Source organism: Accipiter gentilis, chromosome 6 (assembly GCF_929443795.1).
Source record: "Accipiter gentilis chromosome 6, bAccGen1.1, whole genome shotgun sequence".
NCBI classification, from domain to species: domain Eukaryota; kingdom Metazoa; phylum Chordata; class Aves; order Accipitriformes; family Accipitridae; genus Astur; species Astur gentilis.
The window spans coordinates 34,597,464-34,618,506 of NC_064885.1; the positions used below are offsets into that span (position 1 = coordinate 34,597,464).

At 41.0% G+C, this 21,043-nt stretch overlaps 1 protein-coding gene across 12 annotated transcripts in view; it reads left to right on the forward strand.

Moving 5' to 3' along the window:
- LOC126039961 (guanine nucleotide exchange factor DBS-like) overlaps nt 1-21,043 on the forward strand; it is a 210,890-nt gene that overhangs the window by 135,671 nt on the left and 54,176 nt on the right. For all 12 annotated transcript variants that reach the window (XM_049803865.1, XM_049803868.1, XM_049803863.1 and 9 more), the window contains 7 exons: nt 2,576-2,642; nt 3,812-3,927; nt 5,236-5,305; nt 11,373-11,465; nt 11,964-12,056; nt 15,747-15,872; nt 20,770-20,991. In XM_049803865.1, the coding sequence (XP_049659822.1) occupies nt 2,576-2,642; nt 3,812-3,927; nt 5,236-5,305; nt 11,373-11,465; nt 11,964-12,056; nt 15,747-15,872; nt 20,770-20,991 (787 nt within the window). The remainder of the gene's footprint in view (nt 1-2,575; nt 2,643-3,811; nt 3,928-5,235; nt 5,306-11,372; nt 11,466-11,963; nt 12,057-15,746; nt 15,873-20,769; nt 20,992-21,043) is intronic.

The following is a 21,043-nucleotide window of genomic DNA, read 5'->3' on the forward strand; positions in this document are numbered from 1 at the left end:
GTGATAGTGATGCTAGAACAGTAGCAATCTGCTTGTCCCCCTTTGCATCTGGTCTATGCAGTAACTTCAATAGCTGTTAAAAGGAAAGGCATATTTAACCATAAAAGTTTTATTTCTTTCAGTCAGCTGTAAAAGCAAGTGCTAATGTTTGTAAAATAACGTTTTGGACATTTTTGCCATTGACTGTGCAATTCTCATGAAGGTTCATCAAAGTAGCATATATCTCTATCTTGTGAGGAGTAATCTAGTTCTCTGAGCATATCCCAAACATATTTTCCAGCTCAAAGGTGTGTAAATTCAGGGAAACGTGGATGGAGCTTTTACATGGGTTAGAGTCCAACACAGCTTGTCTTTATGAGATCATGCATAGTACTGCAGAATCCCTTTGCACCCGTGTTTGCTCAATAGTATTGCTCAGTCATGAAGGGTGAGATCATTTTTTCCCTATTGCTAGATGTGGCTTTCCTCTGCATAAATATTTCAGTTTGAGATCAATGTGGAGTTAACTAATTGGAGTCAGGACTCCTGGAGCATACAGGGTACAGCTCTGACCCATTTCCCTACCTTGTGACAGACACTCTGCAATTTTGTCTTTACTTAAGGCATTAAGGCAAGATGCCTATGAAATCCTAGTTATTTTATGACAAAATTTGAAACTTTATGGGTCAGTTGAAGGTAAGGTCTAGTCTTCTCAGTATTTATAATGTTTCTTAAGCAGTGGTCCATAAAGCAGTAATAGCCTACGAGACCAGAGTAAGTGGTCCCCACCTAGCCTGCAAAAACATATTGCCTTGAAAAAGACTGGGTAAATCTGAAGGAAATCAATGAATCTATTTTAGTAACCACGTAAGGTTTCAGTCAGTGCTTTTGCATTTCAAGCTGCCTGAAATGTGAGTATTTTACTTTCAAATGCCTGGCCATACCATTTAAAGGAGGCTTTATCAGAAGTGCATTTAATTTATTAATCTCAAAAAGGACATCCTAAAAAATGCAGAGGATGACAAAATCCCTTCACAGTGGATGCAACAGTGTAAATGTGGTTCATGATATAAAGGGCTAATGGGGTCTGGCTGATTTCGTGACTGTTGTATGATATATAAAAACCAGGTAACCAGACATAGAGCAATCATCCCAGCAGGAGCGATAAAAGTCACTTTCCTGTCTCTATATTTTCCTGTAGAAAGCAGCCTTGAGAGGCTTCAAGCTTCTGGCCCTAGGCAGCAGAGGAGCAGATTTCTATCTCCTCCGGTCTCTTGGAGAGCTTTTTACCAAAATAGCAGAAATCTGTATTTTTTCAACAACCCCCACCCCAGGTTCCTGTAACATCTACTCTGGAGGCTACCCTCCAGACACACCATCATGTCTTTGGCTGGTCAATGGCATACTGGACAAGTACATTTCCAGGGGAAAACCTGGGATTAATGCTACTGATTGTATGTGTAAAGTGGCAGGTAGCTCCTGAGGTAGAAGGTTCTCCAAGCATAAGATATTTTTCATCTTTCTACCCACCACCAATTTCATCCTTACCCTAACATATGTCCAGGGAGATATTGGACAAATGCATGTGCCAGTATTGATGCCAATAGTTGCCTACACTTTTACTAGCCTCAGGTTGTGTGCTGCTTATGACTGGCCATACTCCAGTTCCTCTAGATGTTACTCCCTGGTGTCCATCTGTTGATGTGTTTTTGCTTGATGTAGCTGTGTGGTTACAGACTCTTGTGAAGTATGGACCAGGAAAGGAATAATAGGCATTAGTCCTTTTCTACTTGGACAAACTGCTCAAAGCTCTGGAAGAGCTATCCTGAAAACTCAGTTCATAAGAATATTAAAGAGACCATCTTCTTGAGAATATGGGACAACTCATGCATGAAAAAAGTTGAGGAATTTAATGCAATTTTATTTTAAAATCTAATTAGTTATTTGTCCAAAAGTGAATTGGTTACATTCATATTTCTGTGAAATAAATCAGGCATTTCAAGATATATGTCTCCAAGTTACCTAGAAGCATTGAACTAGTATTAGAAATGAAAAGTCCAAAATATTGTATAAATATTTTACTCTAATTTACCTCCATGTTTTCAGACTTCTGACATCATCCTGTTGCCCGCTTTTACAATGTATTAAAGAAAGGAAGCCTGATCACCAATTTTGTTTATTTCATAAGAGAAAGTAAACCAGAAATGTAACATAGCCTTGGGAAATATAACCCTCTTTTATTGAGTATTGTTAGTTATGATTAGAAGAGGAAACATTTTTTGTTTGCCTTCTGGGGCATTTTAAATCTTTTTATTCAAATTTGTAGGTATAAAAATAATGGAAGCAACCAAAATGAAGTTTAAAACGAGCTGAAAAAAAATAGTTCAAGGGATGTTCAGGACTTTTAAGCTGAACAATATTTTAAGGCACAATATTGAAGTATGGAGAAATGACCTTCAGAGGTGCCACAGGAGGGGTTTTTTTACATAGTCGGAGGCATAAAGAGGAATATACAAGGAAAACCATTTTTACTTTCATGTGTGCTATGTTGAACTGTTGGTAAACACTATAACTTTCCACCTTTCTTCTTTTTTAGCCACATAATCAATGAGCTGATAGAAACAGAACGGGTTTATGTAGAAGAACTTCAAAGTATAATAGAGGTAAGAAATTCTTCTGTAGTGACTTCTGGTGCTTAACCTCTAAGACATCACTGCAGATGCACATCCTTCATGGGCTGAGCACTCTCACCTCCCACTTAGCGTCTAGAATACACAGGCTCTGTTAGCAAGATAGCTCAGCCTTGGAGATGGAAAACGAGAAGGATGTTTTGAACATCTTTCCTCAGGGCTTAAAGGAAGAGGCACATTTTCTAATCCCAGCCCACAGAATGATAAATGTTGCATGGTTCTCAAAGTTAGGGACAGAGGAATAGTTAATAATGTGCCTTTTCAAAATATCATCAATAGGCTTCAGAAACAGCACCCTTGATTTCCATGGGAACAGACACTAAATTTCTGTGAATGTAAGTTTGGAAAATGATTGAGAAAAAAGAAGGCCCTCTTCCTCCTCTTGTGTATAGTCCCATGCAGTGTCTGAACACAGAAAAGAGCTGCTTACACCACAAATGTAACTCTTGAGCTTTTGAAACTCATAGGATACCAGCATACTCTGTGTGTGCGGAGTCTGGGGTCTCTAGTCTGTGGGAGGATGGAGGCTGAGTAGGGCTCAATCATGCTTGTATTTGGGTGGGACTTGAAGGACTGGGTAGTTTCTTTTTGCAACCATGTGGTGGTTGCTTCTTTATTGGATTTGATCTGTGGGAGATGACAGCTCTGATAATTGATATATTACTTTTGCATTTAAATTCTGCACTCAGAATGTTCTTCTCTCGAAGTTTTTATTGAAGAAACACAATCCAGTTTCTACAAGAAACAACTGAATAATCAAGCTAAATACCACAGTCCGACTAACCCTTTTGCAGTGAAGCAGTGTAGCAGAAAGATATGTGTCTATCAAACTTAGCAGTTTCCATCCCTACATGACCAAAATGGCTTTTGAATCCTAGGGACATCATTTCATCTTTTTTGTTAATCCAGTAATCTGTCCATTTGTAGTTAAAAATGTGTTTGCACAGCTATCAGGGGTAAAATCTCTGGGGAAAATTAGAAGCATCAGAAATTCATGGGTGCAACAATGAAGCCGGCATAGGAGAAGCCTTTATAAGCTCTGTTGAGAACAAAAAGCACACAGACTGGGGCTTTTCAGTGTCTCAGACACAGTACTTCCCTGGTAAAAACAGGCTGGTTTTATTTTCCACTCTTCTCTGCAGGGATATGCTTCAGAAATGGACAATCCCAATTTAGTACATCTGATTCCATCTGCACTCCAGAACAAGAAGGAAATTCTTTTTGGGAACCTCCCAGAAATCTACGAATTCCACAACAGGCACGTGGGAACTGGCGATTGTCCTGCGCCCTCGGGTGCTACTGTCATTTCTACTCCTTTTATGTGGGGTGCTTTGTCATGCTCGCACATATGCAGGCAGGAAAAGTTATCCTCACTTTGCCTCTGTGTATTCTATAAAACCCATGTGTGGAGAAGACTTCTGAGATCATCTATTTAATCTTTTTTTTGTGAAAGATTATACCCTTTGTGCATTTACTTGAGATTTCCCCTGGCATTATCCATTTTGAATGTCCCTAATGGCGAGTATTTTACCACCTCTCTTGGTACACTGGTAGATGTCACAGGACTAAATCCCAATATTCTCTCTCTGGCAAAACTCCTCTGTGAGGAAGTTTTCTTAGTGTTCAGCTTATTTGTCCTATATTTCTGTTATCACATCAGAAGACATGATATATTTGATAGCACTTTTCTTAAGGAATTTCATCCTTGACATGATGATAAACCTTTCCAGAAGCCTTGTCCACACTGTGGACAAGGTGATCTAGTGCCCATAACTACAGAATACCAATTATGAACAAGATTAACCTCTTTTTGATCATATTTCAAAACAAAGCTTAGGGCTACTTCAGCAAATTTCCTGCTTTTCCTAGCCTCAATTAAGTAAAACTGGCTGTAGCCGAAGTGAGAATTTAGGAATTCTTTTGGATAATAATGGCCTGTAAGATATAACAAACAGTTGAACAAAATAAATTAAAAAGTCCCTCTTTTGCAAGTTTAAATATTATGCCAGAGTAGTTGATACACAGTAGAAAAATTCTTTTTGGTTTATGTATTATTTTGAAAGAATGTGTCTTCCATTTGGAGAATGACGTTCCCCTCCCTTTGCAAGCCTGGTCTTTCTTTTTCTAAAGGCTTAGTGCATTGACTGCCACTGCAGAAGCCTTTGGCTATATCCCATATTTTCACTGCTTGCTGATCAAGCAACTGCATCAGACAGACCTTTTCTGTCTTTTCTAGCTGTTCTGAAAAATGCTCATAACCAAATGGGAAGCAGGTGTTTGGGCTTCATATTGGAAACAAATCTCAACAGCCAGAGGAACCAGATGTATCAGATGCTTGTGAGCAGATGAAAACAGAATATTGGTGATTTAGGCAATCATCTGTGAACCACGTCCCATTTTTCTAAAATATATATATAATGTTTTTCTTTGTGTGTCAGAATTGTTACCTTCCCCATGGAATCCTCTTACTACAAAAATGTAGGCTTTCAGCTGGATTTACACAGAAACTAGCACACAGTGCGAGTAGGATGTTACATTACTGTTTGCTTTCCTTTCTCCCCCTCAGGATTTTCCTTAAGGAGATAGAAAATTGCATTGAAAACCCTGAGCTTCTTGCCCGATGCTTTTTGAAAAGAGTAAGTGAATCCTTTTGCAGGTTTGTATGAATATCTATGGTCTTATTCTGTAGTACTTACAGATTTACTCCTATCCTTTCACTCTGATTGCTTTTGTGAATGACGGAAACTCACATAAGCAGATATTCCCAAATTAAGCCACAATTAACAAGTGTGTATTCTGAAATCTGAAGCTTTACGTGGTTTACTGACAGGAAGAGATCTGTTACCGGTGTTTTACCAACGTATTTTAAGGCCTGGCTAAAAAAAACAAACAAACCAAAAAACACAACAACAGACATCCAAATGTTTAACATGCTTTTCATATCAGACAAATCTATACCAGCAGTCTGATGTATGCCAGATACAACCCTACTGTAAGTAAGCAGAGGACGGTATCACAGCAGATTGCGCTGAGAGCAGACAGTACATCCTGTTCCTGGTTGATCCTCTCTCTCTTTTGTCTGCACCATTCAGGAGACTTACTCCCCTAGAACTGGTCCAGCAGAGTCTATCACCTTCCTTGCGTGGTGAAACCCCACCAACTCCATGCCGTCTATTCCTTTACTTGTTCACATAAGTCAACAACCAAGTAGGATTCTCCCCACTTCTATGAAGTGGTGAGGGTTAGCTGTTTGTTTAAAAGTGGAGTGAGCTCAGTTTATGAGAAAGCCCAAAGCCAAAAGGCAGTGGTGGTTCTGGTCAGATGCAGGTGTTTTCACTTGCTGTGACTTTCAGTGCCTAAGTTCTGCAACTCTCTCCAAGAGCTCCCTATCATTCCCCCCGGCCTCCTCCAGTTATCGTGACTTAGTTCTATTTCCTGTAACATAAGAAAAGGTGCTTGTTTATATAGCACTCATTCAGAGGCCCTACTAATAGGAAAAAGCCTGTTTCGGTGAGTTCCTGCCATTTTCACAGTCTGACAAAACTGCTTGAATAAGAGTGTGTTTTGCATGGGAAATGGAAGAGGCATGAGAAACGCGAATATGTGTCCTCTTCGCTGCAGTCAAAGGTACCTCCTGCTTCTACTGTATACTGCATCTGGCATTTTCTGCTTTACCAGGGTACATGTTAAATCTTTTTTTAACAAGTTGCTGTATGAAATACAGACAGATTTGGATGAAACATACATACCCCAATTGTCAGAGGTGTTGAGCACTGCCACATCTTTAAGATTTCAATGGGAATTATGAACATATGATACTTCCAAAGGGTATGCCCCCAGTTTACAAACAGGTCAGGCTGAAGAGCATCATACGAGTGTAAATGTGAGTATAAGTCCACTGAATTATCTTCTGTTTAACAGCGAAGCATTTAGAGCTTGAGTAAATGTCACTACTAAGAAATAAGTTGTTATCCTAAGATTCAGATGCTGAGCAGGAAAATATTGTGGTGAAATCATTATGCAAAATAGGATAAACAGTCTTTGAAGAATGCAGACCTTTGAAATCCAAGAAGCATAAAATGGTCTATATGTTGCAAACATCCCTGGATTTGAAGCTAAAGAGAAATTTTTGATGCAGAATTGATCCTGTAATTCTGCAGAAAGTTCAGATTCCTTGTTTAAATATCGTAGCTTATGTCTGTCTCTGTAAAAACAGCTGTTGAGCCCAATTCGCCTTACTATTCTACCAATATGAAATCAGCAGCAATAAAGCTATGATTCAGGTGTGAAGTGAAAGAAAAACAGTCCCTCTGTCACCTTTGCTTATCAGTTTCTATGGCCTAGCCAAACACCACTAAATGTATCGAATAAGAGGTTACATCATGCATCTGCTTTCTCCCTATTTCAAATTTCGCGCTAAGAAAGCAAAAGCCTCTCTCTTGAGATGTCTCTGCTCACACAGTAGCACCTTTGATTCAAGAACTTGCCCTTATGTTCTGTTTTTAGAAGAAGCCACATAAAGTCCAGAAATTTGTTGTTTCTGTTGGACTGCCTTTAGGAGGCACAAACAAAAGCCTGGTTGTGTGTTTGTGTTCCCCATGATTTGGCAGCTTTTTGCGTCTTCCTGCTGAGCAGAGGCTTCTGGCTTGCCCTGTGACTTATGACCGTGCTTGCTTTGGCACAGGGGAAACTGAAACGGCTGCAGTTCAAGGTGATGCCAAGTTCTGGGGGGAAACTCGCATTGTTGCAGATTCACTTCCCATTTCTCCTTCTTTGTATGGCTGTAACCATCCTGCCACAACATTGTGGTAGGCCTGTGATTAGAAACAGACTGATCTTTAGATTCATACTTGAAGAATATTACCCTGTCTTACCACACTGGGACTTTTCAGTCCTGATTCCAGAGCTGCTTGAAAGTGTCCCGAGAGCTGCAGTGGGACACCCTCATGCCTGAATCCCTCCATCCCCTGCCACTCATCCCCCTGCCATGTCCCCAAACACTCTCCCACCTCCACCAGTGCCACCTGGTCAGCTGTCACCATGGATGTGAACTCTTCTTCTCAGGTGATGGCAGAAACAGCCTGCAGAGTCCCAGCCTATTTCTCCTCTCTGGCTTCTCTCCTGAAACACAGTAGCAGAATCAGGTGGAAGATGAGCCATAAATGCCCCTCTCGTCCTCCATCCCGCTTTGCCTGACCTTGTTAGGGCATGATCTTCACATGGACTAAATTACAAGTAAGCCAGCTCAACTTTGCCCACATGGCAGCTATTATACTATCACCAAGATGCCTGACCTTGCTTAAAGCTCTGTGTAGCAAGGACACAGATGCTGAAAGAGGGGATGTGTGCTGAATGCCTTGCAGGATGGGTCTTCTAGTGCTTTATCAGCAACAAGAGGGACATTCTGGGCTGATCTGCTAAACACAAGGCTGGGAAGAAGGAAAGCTTACCAAACCAAGGTAAGAATGCTCAGGAAGAAACAAAAGGTGTGTCAGACTGCTTACCGACATGTGCCAGGTGAGGTGCCTGGCAGGAGTGACTCACTCACTGTGAATTACTACTGTTTTCTTAGTCATACTGCTAACTTTGGAAAAAGAGAATAATTTAATAGGAGTCAGCAGTTGGAGCATTTGGTCATTCAGGGAGAAAGAAACATTTAGAAAAGGAACCTACCATGAAAGGACTGTAGCACCTGACCAGAAACCTGTAAGTTGGATTCAAATGGCTAAATCCTAATCTGAAGCAAAATTTATTCATATATCAGCAGTCAACAAAGATAATTGGAACTGTGCATATACGCCTGTGGTGGGTTGACCCTGGGTGGATGCCAGGTGCCCACCAAAGCCACTCTATCACTCCCCCTCCTCAACTGGACAGGGGAGAAAAAATATAATGACAGGCTCATGGGTTGAGATAAGGACAGGGAGATGGCTCAGCGATTACTGTCACACACAAAACAAACTCATCTTGGCAAAATTAGTTTAATTTATTACCAGTCAAATCAGAGTAGGATAATGAGAAATAAAACCTAAATCTTAAAACACCTTCCCCCCGCCCCTTCCTTCTTCCTGGGCACAACTTCACTCCGGATTTTCACTACCTCCTCCCTGCCAGCAGCGCAGGGAGACGGGGAATGGGGGTTGCGGCCAGTTCATCACATCTGGTGTCTGCTGCTCCTTCCTCCTCAGGGGCAGAACTCCTCACACTCTTCCCCTGCTCCAGTGTGGGAGCCCTCCCACAGGAGACAGTCCTTCATGAACTGCTCCAGCGCGGGTCCTTCCCACGGGCTGCAGTCCTTCAGGCACAGGCTGCTCCAGCGTGGGTTCCCCATGGGGTCACAAGTCCTGCCAGCAAACCGGCTCCAGCATGGGCTCCTCTCTCCATGGGTCCACAGGTCCTGCCAGGAGCCTGCTCCAGTGTGGGCTTCCCACAGGGTCACAGCCTCCTCCAGGCATCCCCCTGCTCTGGTGTGGGGTCCTCCACAGGCTCCAGGTGGATACCTACTCCACCGTGGGCCTCCATGGGCTGCCGGAGGACAGCCTGCCTCACCATGGTCTTCACCAGGTGTTGCAGGGGAATCTCCACTCCGGTGCCTGGAGCACCTCCTCCCCCTCCTTCTTCACTGACCTGGGGGTCTGCAGGGTTGTTTCTCTCACATGTTCTCACTCCTCTCTCCGGCTGCAGTTTCTGTTGCGCAGCAACTTTTCCCCCTTCTGAAATACATTATCCCAGAGGTGCTACCACCATCGCTGATGGGCTCGGCCTTGGCCGGCGGTGGATCCATCTTGGAGCCGGCTGGCATTGGCTCTGTCGGACATGGGGGAAGCTTCTAGCAGCTTCTCCCAGAAGCCATCCCCTCTAGCCCCTCTGCTACCAAAACCCTGCCACGCAAACCCAATACAGCCATGTGCATGAAAGCTTACAAATATCTCAGCATGCAAATCACCATGGAAAGGAAAAGCATTACAGGAGAGATGAGCATGGTGTAAAAGTACCAGCAAGATGTCAGAACATCTGCATATGAAGGGAGAGATGCATGGAATATTTCAGACTGGGATTTGAGTAATTAGGCAATTAATTATTTCTTGGCATTTTAGAGTCTGATCCTAGTAATTTCGCCAGAAATTTCCTATTCCTTACCTTATTAAGAAACTTAAAGCTGTATTTGAAGATATAAGTATCTGCCTAAGCAGGTGTCACTGATTTAGGCAGCAGTAGATTGCATTGGCATAGGGTGGTTCCACTATGACAAATTACCAGTAAATTGTTGATTATTGTACCTTCTCTTTAAATTTAAATTGGTACTTTTCTCTTCCCCCTGATAGTGCTCTTGACTGTTGCGCTCTCTGTTCTTGCCCAGGCCAACTAGGTTTCTGTGGGCCAGGAACGAATTGTAATGCTTGATTACACTGTTATTAGTTCTAGTTTTGTGGGTTTTACCCCCTGCTAACTTCCATCCAAGGCAACATGTACAAACAATTCTATTTGTATGAAGAAAACACTGCACTTTTGAAACAGCACCATTAATATTCTATTGAGTTGTAACAGAGCTTTTTGTATTGTATAATCCTCAATGCAGAAAGGTGTTACATGGCATAGCTCTGCTTTCATACCTGATTCATCAGGGTGACAGCAGTATAGGACTATAGAGGAAGATAGCAGCAAGACTGGTTTCTTCTAGTAACTCCGTACAAAAGAAAATGCTTTCCTTGCACCAAGAGTGTATAGGAACTGTCTAGTGGGCTGACAGCCCAGCGGCAAGAGCCAGGAATTCCTGAGATTTATTTTTGGCGCTGTCTTTGGTTCACTAAGGTCACATCCACCAGCGCAGGTGCAGACAAAGATGGGAAGCTCCCAGCCGGTCAGACACAGCCAGCCCTGCTCGGGTACATGTATGGCACTGCTCCATGGTCGCGTGGCTGCAGGGCTTCTGTGCTGACCAGGTGCGCAGTTAGTGAGCCGAGAACCTGGCAGAGGAACGCCTGTCTACCTGTATCCGCCCATATAGCCTAGGGAGCTTGAAATACACCTCTTTGGGCTTTTATAGAGATTGCTTTTGTTTTCACTGAAGTCAGTGAGACTTTTGCCATGGACTTCAGTGAGAGCACCTGGAGTGTAGTCAAAGGTAAATAGAGGTCAAGTGAATCCGCCCACTTCTAATTTGGATAGGACAGAGTTGAAATACTTCCCCCACCTGGCCTGGGATTTCAACAAGACAAACTTCCTGCTTTTTAATTCATCATTGTACTGTTGAGAGCTAATGCTATTTTCAAAGTGTTTTGGACATGTAAACCTTAGCTAAGTGGTGAGCATTGTTAGTAATTACCAGTCTATACCAGTATTGCTATCGAAATATACGTTTCTAATTTTTTTTTGTTTTAAACCATCTATTCCCCTTCCCTGGAAAATAACAGTTTTGCAATTAGGTTATGCATCTTCCAGTCTGAAATCTCCTTGCTTTGTGCAAAAAGTGAGGGGGGGGGGGGGGGGGGGGGGGCGGGGAATAAATCTCACCTTCAGGTGTATTTAACTTTCCAGGAGTAAAAAGCAAGTTTGGTAGCTTCAGTATATTTTTACATACAAGAGTCATGCTGATGTATTAATAACTTCATGTGTTAGGACGGAAGGTAAGAAAAAGTGTGACTCAAGGCAGATGCTCTGTGGATTCTTTTTTTCTTACCTTAAACTCTCCTTTTCTTGCAGAAAGAGGACCTCCAAATATATGAAAAATACTGTCAGAACAAGCCAAGGTCTGAAGCTCTCTGGAGACAGTGTGGAGACAGCATCTTTTTTCAGGTGGAATTTCATTGCAGACTAGCAGTGCAAGACCATGAAAGCTTGTTTTCCTTCTGTATCTCTTCTTTCTTTAGAAAACTTAGAGAAATATACGGACTTTTCTGCATGCTTCTTATACTCATGGCAGGTGCTCAGTATGTCAAGGAGCTTTCTACAAAAGACTAGGTAGGTAGAGTAACAGGTAGATTTCCTGGACAGGAGTCTGACTCTTCAGGCTATGCCCAAGTGCTGGCTTCTTTGCAAACCCCAGATGATTGCAATCTCATAAGCAGGGCATGCCAGATTTCAACACTAAGTTGAACCTAAACATTAGGTCTTGTTTAGATATATTTTCACTGTGGCAAAAGTAACGCAGAAACTCCTATGCAGATGGAACAAATTTCTTTCTCAATTAATTCACAGGCATATAATCTTCAGATTACCAGATGATAATGAACTTGGTGTCTTGCCTGTGTTTCAAGAAACAATTGTATTTTTCTTCCCTGTTGTCTCTTACAGGAATGTCAACGTAAATTGGATCATAAGCTCTCTCTAGATGCTTATCTCTTAAAGCCAGTCCAGAGAATCACCAAGTACCAGTTGCTGTTAAAGGTAAGGTCTCCATGACAATGCAAAGAATTCCAATGCATAGCTTGTTTTACTCACAGAATTGCGGATCAGTGTTGTTTTCTGAAGGACTACCTGGAAATAAATTCTCTCTCACTTCTTCAACAAATACTTTGTAATGCTAAGTTGTAAAATGCTAACAGTCAAAGAAAGGACTTCTATTTCAGAATATCTTCTGTAACTTATATATTAAGCAATAGCAGTATATTAGTTTATATATACTGCTATATATATATATAAAGTAAGATATTTTGCATAGTAAGTTTTTTACTGTCTCTGTTTTTAAAAATTATTTTTAAACAGAAATTGAATTTGGCTTTATTGGATCAGTATATGGTATTACAGTTTGAAAACAGGAATTGATGCTTTAAATACTGTTTCTGACATCTGTGCCTGTTTAGTAAAACTCTCAGCTCTGTCAACCTCATATTTTCCCATGGTTGTGACTCAGACTTTTCAGAAGGAGCCACTCCCTTTCAGTGCTTCCGTTTTAAAGACCCAGCTAGGAACGAATTCTCTGTAACTTTTCAATGGAATGAATAGGTGAAGTTCCCTCTTGATTTAGTTGGAACTGTAAGTGGTCCATGCTTGAAATTCTGGTCTGAACTGGGCAACAGGAAATATGTGCTTTTAAACCAATGACACTTTTTTGAAGATCGTTGTTTAAACTTCTGTCTTAATTTCCCCAGTTCTTCAAAATAATATTCACTGACTTCCTCATGGGAAGGTCATGAAGGTGAATTACATGTTGTTCTCAAGCCTCTGCACTTAATGCAGTGTTGTGTACCGTCATGAAATTTAGTGTGAAATTTGCAATGAAGATTTTAGGCTGCAGTTTTATTTGCTAATAGCTACCATGGCACTGGTCAAGTTGTGCCAGTTTAAGCCATTTGAGGATCTGGCTGGCCATGCACTTGTGCAGTATTTCTGTGACCTGTTTATTGACTTTATGCAAAACTATAGAATCCAAATACTGAAGGGTGATATTAAGAAGAGTGCAACTTCACTGATTCCAGTAGATCTACATCAATGTAATCCAGAAGTAAATTTGGCTCTATTTCTTGAAACTATTCTCTCACGAGGGAGAACATGTCAAGGTCCTCAGAAGAGCAAGAGTAAACCAGATTCTACTTTTAATTTGAAATATGACTATAAATAAAGATTAGATCAAGGAGTAAAATTCTCAGGCAAACCGGGTTGCAGCCATTGGGGCTGAAGCTGGTCAGACCAGTTTTGTATTTAGCAACAACACATTGGCACAGACATTTACTTTGTCAGGGATTATGAGTTCTGTGAAGATGGTGCACTCTTTCCCTGGCAGCAGGAGCATTCAAAAGTGTAGGAAAATGACAGTCGGTAAAAAATTGGTAACAAACAAGTGCCTAGGCAGCTGTGTGCCTTGAGTGATGGGCAGGCTAGTTTTAAATCCTGGGTCACAATTATTGCAACTCTCTGTTTCCAGTCAGTTTAACTAATATTATAAAGCAGCATGCCCACTATACAGAGAGCAGGGATCCATCCTCATCCTAGAAATTGTGCAACAGGTACTATAGAATGCATCCTGCTTTTAGCTTCTAAGCCCTGGTCACCCAAGCACTTGAGGAGAGACTGCTGCTGTTTGGGGTTTGCAAGAGCTACCTTTTTGCAGCCCTGTTTTACAGGAACGCAAGTGCCTCAGCTTTTGGATTAAATGATTTCCAAACTCAAAATGTGGCTGAAAATTGTATACCTGAATGAAAATCATGTCAATGGCCACACCTGCTGAAGGGGTCTAATTCTTACTATAATAAAGATTACTAAAGTTAGTAGTCTTGATTCATTCCTAGGTGTATTTCTGGAGCATAGTTTCTGCTGACATTGTAGTCAGCACAAGGAAACAGAGCTAAACTCACTTACTGTACAGTTCTTAGTGAGGTGCTATTATTACAAGAATTTATTTCTTAGTTTCTTCACAGCTTGCATTTCTGAAGTGAAAATTGCATCCAGCCAAACACTTCTTTCATTCCTCTGGTAGATATATAGGGCAGGGACAAGTCAATAATGATGAATAAAATAGTTATTTGGTTAGGAATTCTGTCACTGGAACTATTGTCTTATGAGCAACCAATAAACTTATTCTTTCAGCTGAATAATGGGTGTGGATTACAAGCATCAAACTCACAGGTCACTATATGTGATCAGTTACCTTACTACTTTTGGGTAGAGCCATCTTACCTTTTCTGTTTAATGGTAGGAGAATCCTGTTTGGCTTTGGTTTCAAATTCTATGGTGTAGTCTTGGCATCTTCCAGCTGCCTTGAGATTCATGTCTTCCCAAGACTGTACCAATCATATGTGTGTTTGTATCTGTTAACCTTTTCTTCCCTAGATGCTTTTAGCAAAGACACAGAGTCTGATTCTGATCTCAGGGGGATACTCATTGGCAGTAACTGTTTTCTATACAATACAGTGGGGAAAAAACAATCTGTGCATCTGAATCGGGTTCAGGGCTCCTCTGTAGGCAGAAGAGCAAGAGGCAAGGCAGTTAATTTCATTTGAAATGAAGATTTTGGTGTCTTTCAGGATTTGCATAGGTTATAACCGTTGGTTACAAGAAGAGAATGAAGTCCTGATTTATGACTAAAACTTTTCAAGCAAAAGACACATATAGAAATAAGAAAAGTAATTCTTATAAGGAACTGTACTGGGCTATGTAAGTAGTTGGCCCTAAATCTTTGGAGCTCTAAATAGGATTTCTGCATGTGAAATTATTACAGAAATTGAGCCTTCAAAAGGTTTTGTTTCTTTCTTTGCTATGGGCACGTGCTTCTTAACTTGTCCAGAACTTTGTCTCTTGTTCATTTTGCAAGGGTTGGAGGATGGAATAATTTCCCTTATTTCAAGCAGAATATAATGTTTGATGAATTTTTCCTAGAGGTCAGCATTGTTCATCAAAATTACTATCTCTCAAAAAAAGTTTTCAAGTTTGCAGATCTGTAGATTGTAGTGCAGAGGTAGAGAATAAGAGGTGGGGAAGATTTATAGTAATATCTGGTGTATCACTCCCCCCCCCCCCCCTCCCCCCCCAAAAAAATAAATTAACAGCTGAAAAAGCTGTTATGGATTAAAGAAGTCTCATTTAATTTAAGGAAGAGAGATTTGTGAGATGATTTGACATCCACATAGGAAGTGACTTCTTCCCATGCAGAAATTCTTTATCTGACAAGAGCTTGCTAAGACCTGATGAGTGGAAAGTCAAACCTGCCAAATTCAGACTAGAAATTAATTTATATTTTTAACAGTGGTAATAAGTACCTTGTGGAACAAACTGCAAAAGGAAGTGGTGAATTCTCTAACACCTAAAATCATTGTATTAAGTTTGAGTTTCTTTTCTAGAAGATATGGAGTAAAAAACCCCTGGATGTAATTCTGTGACATGCAGAAAGTTCATTGTAAATATGTCGGAATGGTCCTGTCTCATCTTAAATGAACCCATAAAACTTGAAAATGTCCAAAGGGTCAAAATGTATGTACTCAGTGACAATCCTGGTGAATGTCCTGTTTGGTTTTGTTTGTTTCTTTTTTCCCGTAGTTCTGCTACTTTGTCTATGCAGCACAAATTTCAGGGAGGATTGTCTTATGGTACCTTCTGGTACAAGAAGTTTTCAAGTAGTTTTTGCACTTTTTTTTTAATCAGGAAATGCTCAAGTGCAGCAAGAATTCAGAGGGTACAGCTGAATTGGAAGAAGCCCTGGCCACGGTGCTTGATATCATCAAATCAGTAAATGACTCAATGCACCAGATAGCAATCACAGGATATGAGGTATTATTTGCTGTTGCTTTTACTCTGGTCTTGACCCATCCAGTGTTCCTCTCATCATTGATCATGCTGTGCCCATGGCTGGGTACACTTTGCAGGAGCTTGTGCCACTTTCTTGAAGGATGCCACTCAGTGGCATGTTGTGGTGACTGAAAATACATGTCAACAAACCTGTCATGTGAAGTTCAGGACGTGAATGTGGGGAAGAAGTGTGATGAATGCAGTCCTTCTGAGTCATCACACCCAAAACTCATTTGTAGATGAAAGGTAGCAAGACATAACTTAAGAGATTTGCTGAAACTTTGTGATGACAGTGCAACTCAAGTGTTTCCAAATCTCTTGCACTGAGGGAGGAAAATCTGGCTTTCATTTAAAGTGGGTAATAGAAACCATCCCAGTGACTGGTAAACTCATTATCTGAAACATGAAATAATAACCAATGTACAAATCAAAGGCCACAAATGTATATACCTCTCCACTGAAGCACCACTGAAGTCATATGACTTTCAAGAACTAGTGTTGCCTACATAAGATGGGCCCTTAAGTGAGAAGTGGAAGTGATTGACACATAAAGGAGAAGCTCGCCTGTCGAAATGAGGCCTGAGAGTGATGTGGTAAAAAATAGCTGCAGGGTAAAAATGTCAAGAAAAAACCAATGGACTGAGAAGCTGTGTTCAAAGAATTATTAGGTTAGAGTAACAGGGTTTAGTCTGGATACCAGAAAGCCAGTATTTTGTGCAGAATGTGACTTCCTGAGAAAGTGCTGGGGTCTGTCCTGACTACGTCTGGGTGGGAAGAGTTATTCTGTGTTTTGCAGGATGGAGTGGCTTCAGGAGTTTTAATTTTTATAGTTCTCTCTTTTGTGCAAGTGCATCTGCATCTGGTAGCTGAGGAAACCATGCCCTCTGTCAGCATTATTTTATAAAGAAATTTAACTGCTTGCTCAGCTATATGTCATAGATCCACTGCTGTACACAGTTGGAGATGCTCCTGTGGATTGTGCATTACATTTGAAATGAGAATATCAATTCTTATCCTGCAGTAGCAGGATGTTGAATTGCGGGGTTGAATGTGAAGCAGTGGCCACCTTGTTATATTAGAAAAAACATAGACTAGCTGTAGTGCCTGTGGATCAGAGAAACACCACAGGTCCTAAGCATAACTTAGGTCTGCCAAACCTGACAAACTTAAGTAAAGCATATACTTTATCTCAGCCTTCTGCACAGCTATGAGCTACACCCATTATGAATTGATCAGTGGGGTCTTGTGCTGTAGGTCTTTGCACCCAGAGTTGGGTTTAAATTAAGAACATAGCATAAAGTTTTCCTGCTTAGTTTAGATTAGCAGTATCTTTTTTATGTGATTTCCATCTAACTTTCAGTTTTTCCAAGTTTTCTCAAGGTAGGAGAGTCCTACTATATTCAGATTTGTTGGCTGAACAGGAATAGTTCATTAGATTTTTAATTAAAAACCAAACCTGATTCACGTTAGTAGTCAGTTTTCCTTTTGGTTTTTCTACTCTTGGGAAGCTGTTTTGTTTTATTTAAAGCCAGCGGCAAAGCTTGTGTTCACTTTTCCATGACAGTAGACAAACTTTCCCTTCTAGCACTTTTGTTTTGTGAAAAGTTTTTCCTGAAGCAGTATAAATGAACACTGAGACACATCGCTGCTGCTTTCAGGTTTGTCCAGACTTTTACGGACTTTTTAGGGACAGGTGTCTTTGTCCTGGTGCCACTGTTCTCAGCACTCAGGGTGGTTTTGCTTGATGTGACTTTTTGAATCACTGGTTGCAGTGACAGCCTGCTGGCTCCTCCTGGGGTTTCTAGCAACTGCTGCACAAACCGGTAACTTGCACATTGCTGAACGTGTTACCTTGTTCAACAGTTTATCTTTTGAAACAATCAAGTCTTCATTTGTATTTGCAGAAAAGACAAACGTGTGCGGTTTTTTTGATTCAAGTCCATTTGGTTTCTGTAGTGAGTCTTTTACAGCCTTCTGGGTGTCAGGACAAATAGCTTGTGAAGGATTCTCTAAATGATTCTGGTTATGACTAATTCTGAATGTCTCAGAGATTCATTTTAGAAAGACTCTTTAAAGGCTGGATATTATTATTGCAGACTTGGACCAGTCAACAGGGGGATGGGAAGCTCATGGATACAGCATGTTCTTTTACTTCCCCAGTTTCCACTGTTTCTGATTCATTCCCAAAGAGAAAGGTAGCTTTCCTCATGTGTTTCCCAGTTTAAATGTATTGAGTTACAGCAATTTTACAAAAATTTGTTTTTAAACAGTTCTGTAAGGGATGGGTAGAAAAGCTTCTCCAAGAAAGGTGACATCCTGAGCAGAGGCGATCTACTCAGATTCCTATTCATATAATTGTTGAGGTCATCCTCTTGCCTATCCCTTACTTTCAAATTTCAGAATAGTTTTGTACTCAGGAGTTCAACAGAGCATTCCTGTTCCTTTGCAACTTCTACTTTTGAATTTACCGGTCTTCTATGAAATGCCAGACAGGAGCTCCAAGGACTAGATTTTTTGCCTTGGTTTGTTAGCTGAACTGAAAGACATGACAAAGCAGAACATGGCTGCTGTGTAGCCTGATGCTGACAGCATTCCTGGGATGGTTTGTAACATGATTATCAAATGGGGTGAAATTGTGAAAGAGGATGAACCCAATAATTTCTTCTCCCTGTTCCACCTGTCCCAGGTGCTCAGCTGTGATGCCAAATAAACACCTCCCATAGCTCATGAAACTGTGCCCCATCTTGTGGAGTCTTTCCCATACAGGCATGATAGAAATACCTAGAACACCTTTCAGAGAAGGATATTATGCCAGCAGAAAAACAGGTTTTGTGGCAGCTGATGAATGTTCCTAATTGCATAGGATATCCTGGTTCTTGGACTTGTGCACATGCAGACTTGAGGAGCTGAACTCTTGTGTAAAAAATTGCTAACATGTAAGTTTGGGGTTGGTTTTAGGATTTTTATTATTTTTAGGCAAAGCCAGAAATAAAGTAGAGTAAAGCTTGGAGAGTAGAAGTTTTAGAGATGTTCCCTACTATCATCCTAACATTTGTATACAATCTGTCCTGGGTAGTTTGTCCATGAGTTATGCAGCACTTAAGCCATTCATACGTATCTCTCATCTTCCATAAACATGAGATACAGTGTATTGTTCTAACAGGGGATCATTATATTTGTGATAGTGATCAAATCCTCCATTTTAAATAAACTTCCTTTAGGACAAAATATTGCTGTCCAGTAGCACAAATTACCAGAAGCAGTGTCCTCCTCTCTATTTGCTGCTGACAGTGAAGAGAGAGTCCGGGGTTTATGGGCTGATATTCAAAGTCTTTTGCAGGATTGCTGCAGACTTCCATCCCTGTCCATCCTCTTTCTCTCTGTAGTCGTAGCCCCCCACTTCACTTGCTATAATCCTGATCCAAGTTTGAAGAGACGGACCTATCACAAGAGTTGAACTGAGCTTCTGGATCTCAGTGCTGTATTGAACAGTGCCTGGAGTGACAGGAGCCTCTCACCATTGTCAGAACTATGTAGAAAATATGTTTGTTTGGTTTTTTAATTTAGCTTTACATCTCATCAATAGGCTTTTCACAGGCTTTCGGTTTACACCCACATGCACATATAAATACAAACACACATGGTCCTGTATGCACAAATAAAAAAAATCCAACTCTATATAAGAGATGAGACTGTTACAGAAATTACTGATGTTTTCTGAATGCTTTGGAGAGTCTAATAATAGCCTGATATGGAATGGAAAAGTGCCTAATCAAACCCTGGTTTTACAGTTGTATCAAGTTTAGAGGATGGAGAATGAGAGGAAGAACAGGTTGCAATCCGTAGTTTAAGAAATCAGACATTCCCACTTGGAGCCAACATCTTCAGCTTATAATCAACAGAACATACAGATGTTGAAAATAAGTACTTTAATAATGCACTGAGCTTATTCCCTCAACTTATTATACAAAGCATTCCTAGAAAAACTTGCTGCTTGGATAATTATGTTTATCATTATTTGTTGAAGCCCATTACCATATAGATGTTGCCATGTCCTCTATCCACACATTGCTACACTCTTTAGTACTGAACTGTGCTGTAAATGATTGTGCTGGTGGCATCTGAGCCAAATATTTATATCAGTTGAAGTATTCACCCATCAATGGGTGACCTCAGACAAGGTCTTTAACTTAGAAAGGTCTGGTTCCTGCCTGGTTTCACTCTCCCTCAGGTACTTTTATGGCTCCCTCTTTGCCCAAGGCTGTGCAGGATTGCACAGTTTGCAGAAACTATTGACAAAGCTTTAAAGGCTATTTTGCAGTGGGAGGGAATTACACACCTACATACCTCTAGGCACCAATCTGTGTCTTCAGACATCTGAGCGTCTTTCAAGGTTTTGCCCAGGGATAGAAGCAGCTCATAGCAGAGCAGAAACTGAACCTAGGCCTTTCAGAGCCAAGGCCATTGCTTGGATATCTGGACTGCACTGGGCCTTCATACTGCCTTGGAGACAGGAGTCGTGAAACCCAGTTCTTGTCAGAAGTTGCTTCCTCTGAGGTCATCAGAGGGGACAGCCTTTGTGTCAGATCCAAAGAGGTCCTGAGACAGACCTTAGACACTAACTGTGAAAGGGGAGACAAACTGGGAATCATGAACATGGAAAACAATGGGTTAAAGGTTATATGAGGAAACCACATAGGTTTAGCAAGGAGACATGTGCAGATGGGGTTCCAGCTGTAACATGTCGACTCTCCAACACGAGGGATGCCTAGGCACATGCCTCTGCCTGGAAGCTTGAACACCACTAGGGGAAAGAACTGTGCCTGGGATTACCCTAGTTTGAATGTGATATAGGATCTCTCTTTTCCTTGCTTGCTAGGGGGATGTCAGTGAGCTTGGCAAACTGTTGATGCAAGGTTCCTTCAACGTGTGGACTGACCACAAGAAGGGGCACAACAAGGTGAAGGACTTGGCTAGATTCAAACCGATGCAGAGACACCTCTTCCTCTACACAAAGATGCTACTTTTCTGCAAGAAACGGGAAGAGAACACAGATGGCCATGAGAAGACAGCTTCATACAGCTTTAAAAATTCATTAAAGGTAATAAATGTGGTAATGGTGGGGGAGAGAAATAAATCTGGTGTTCTCACAA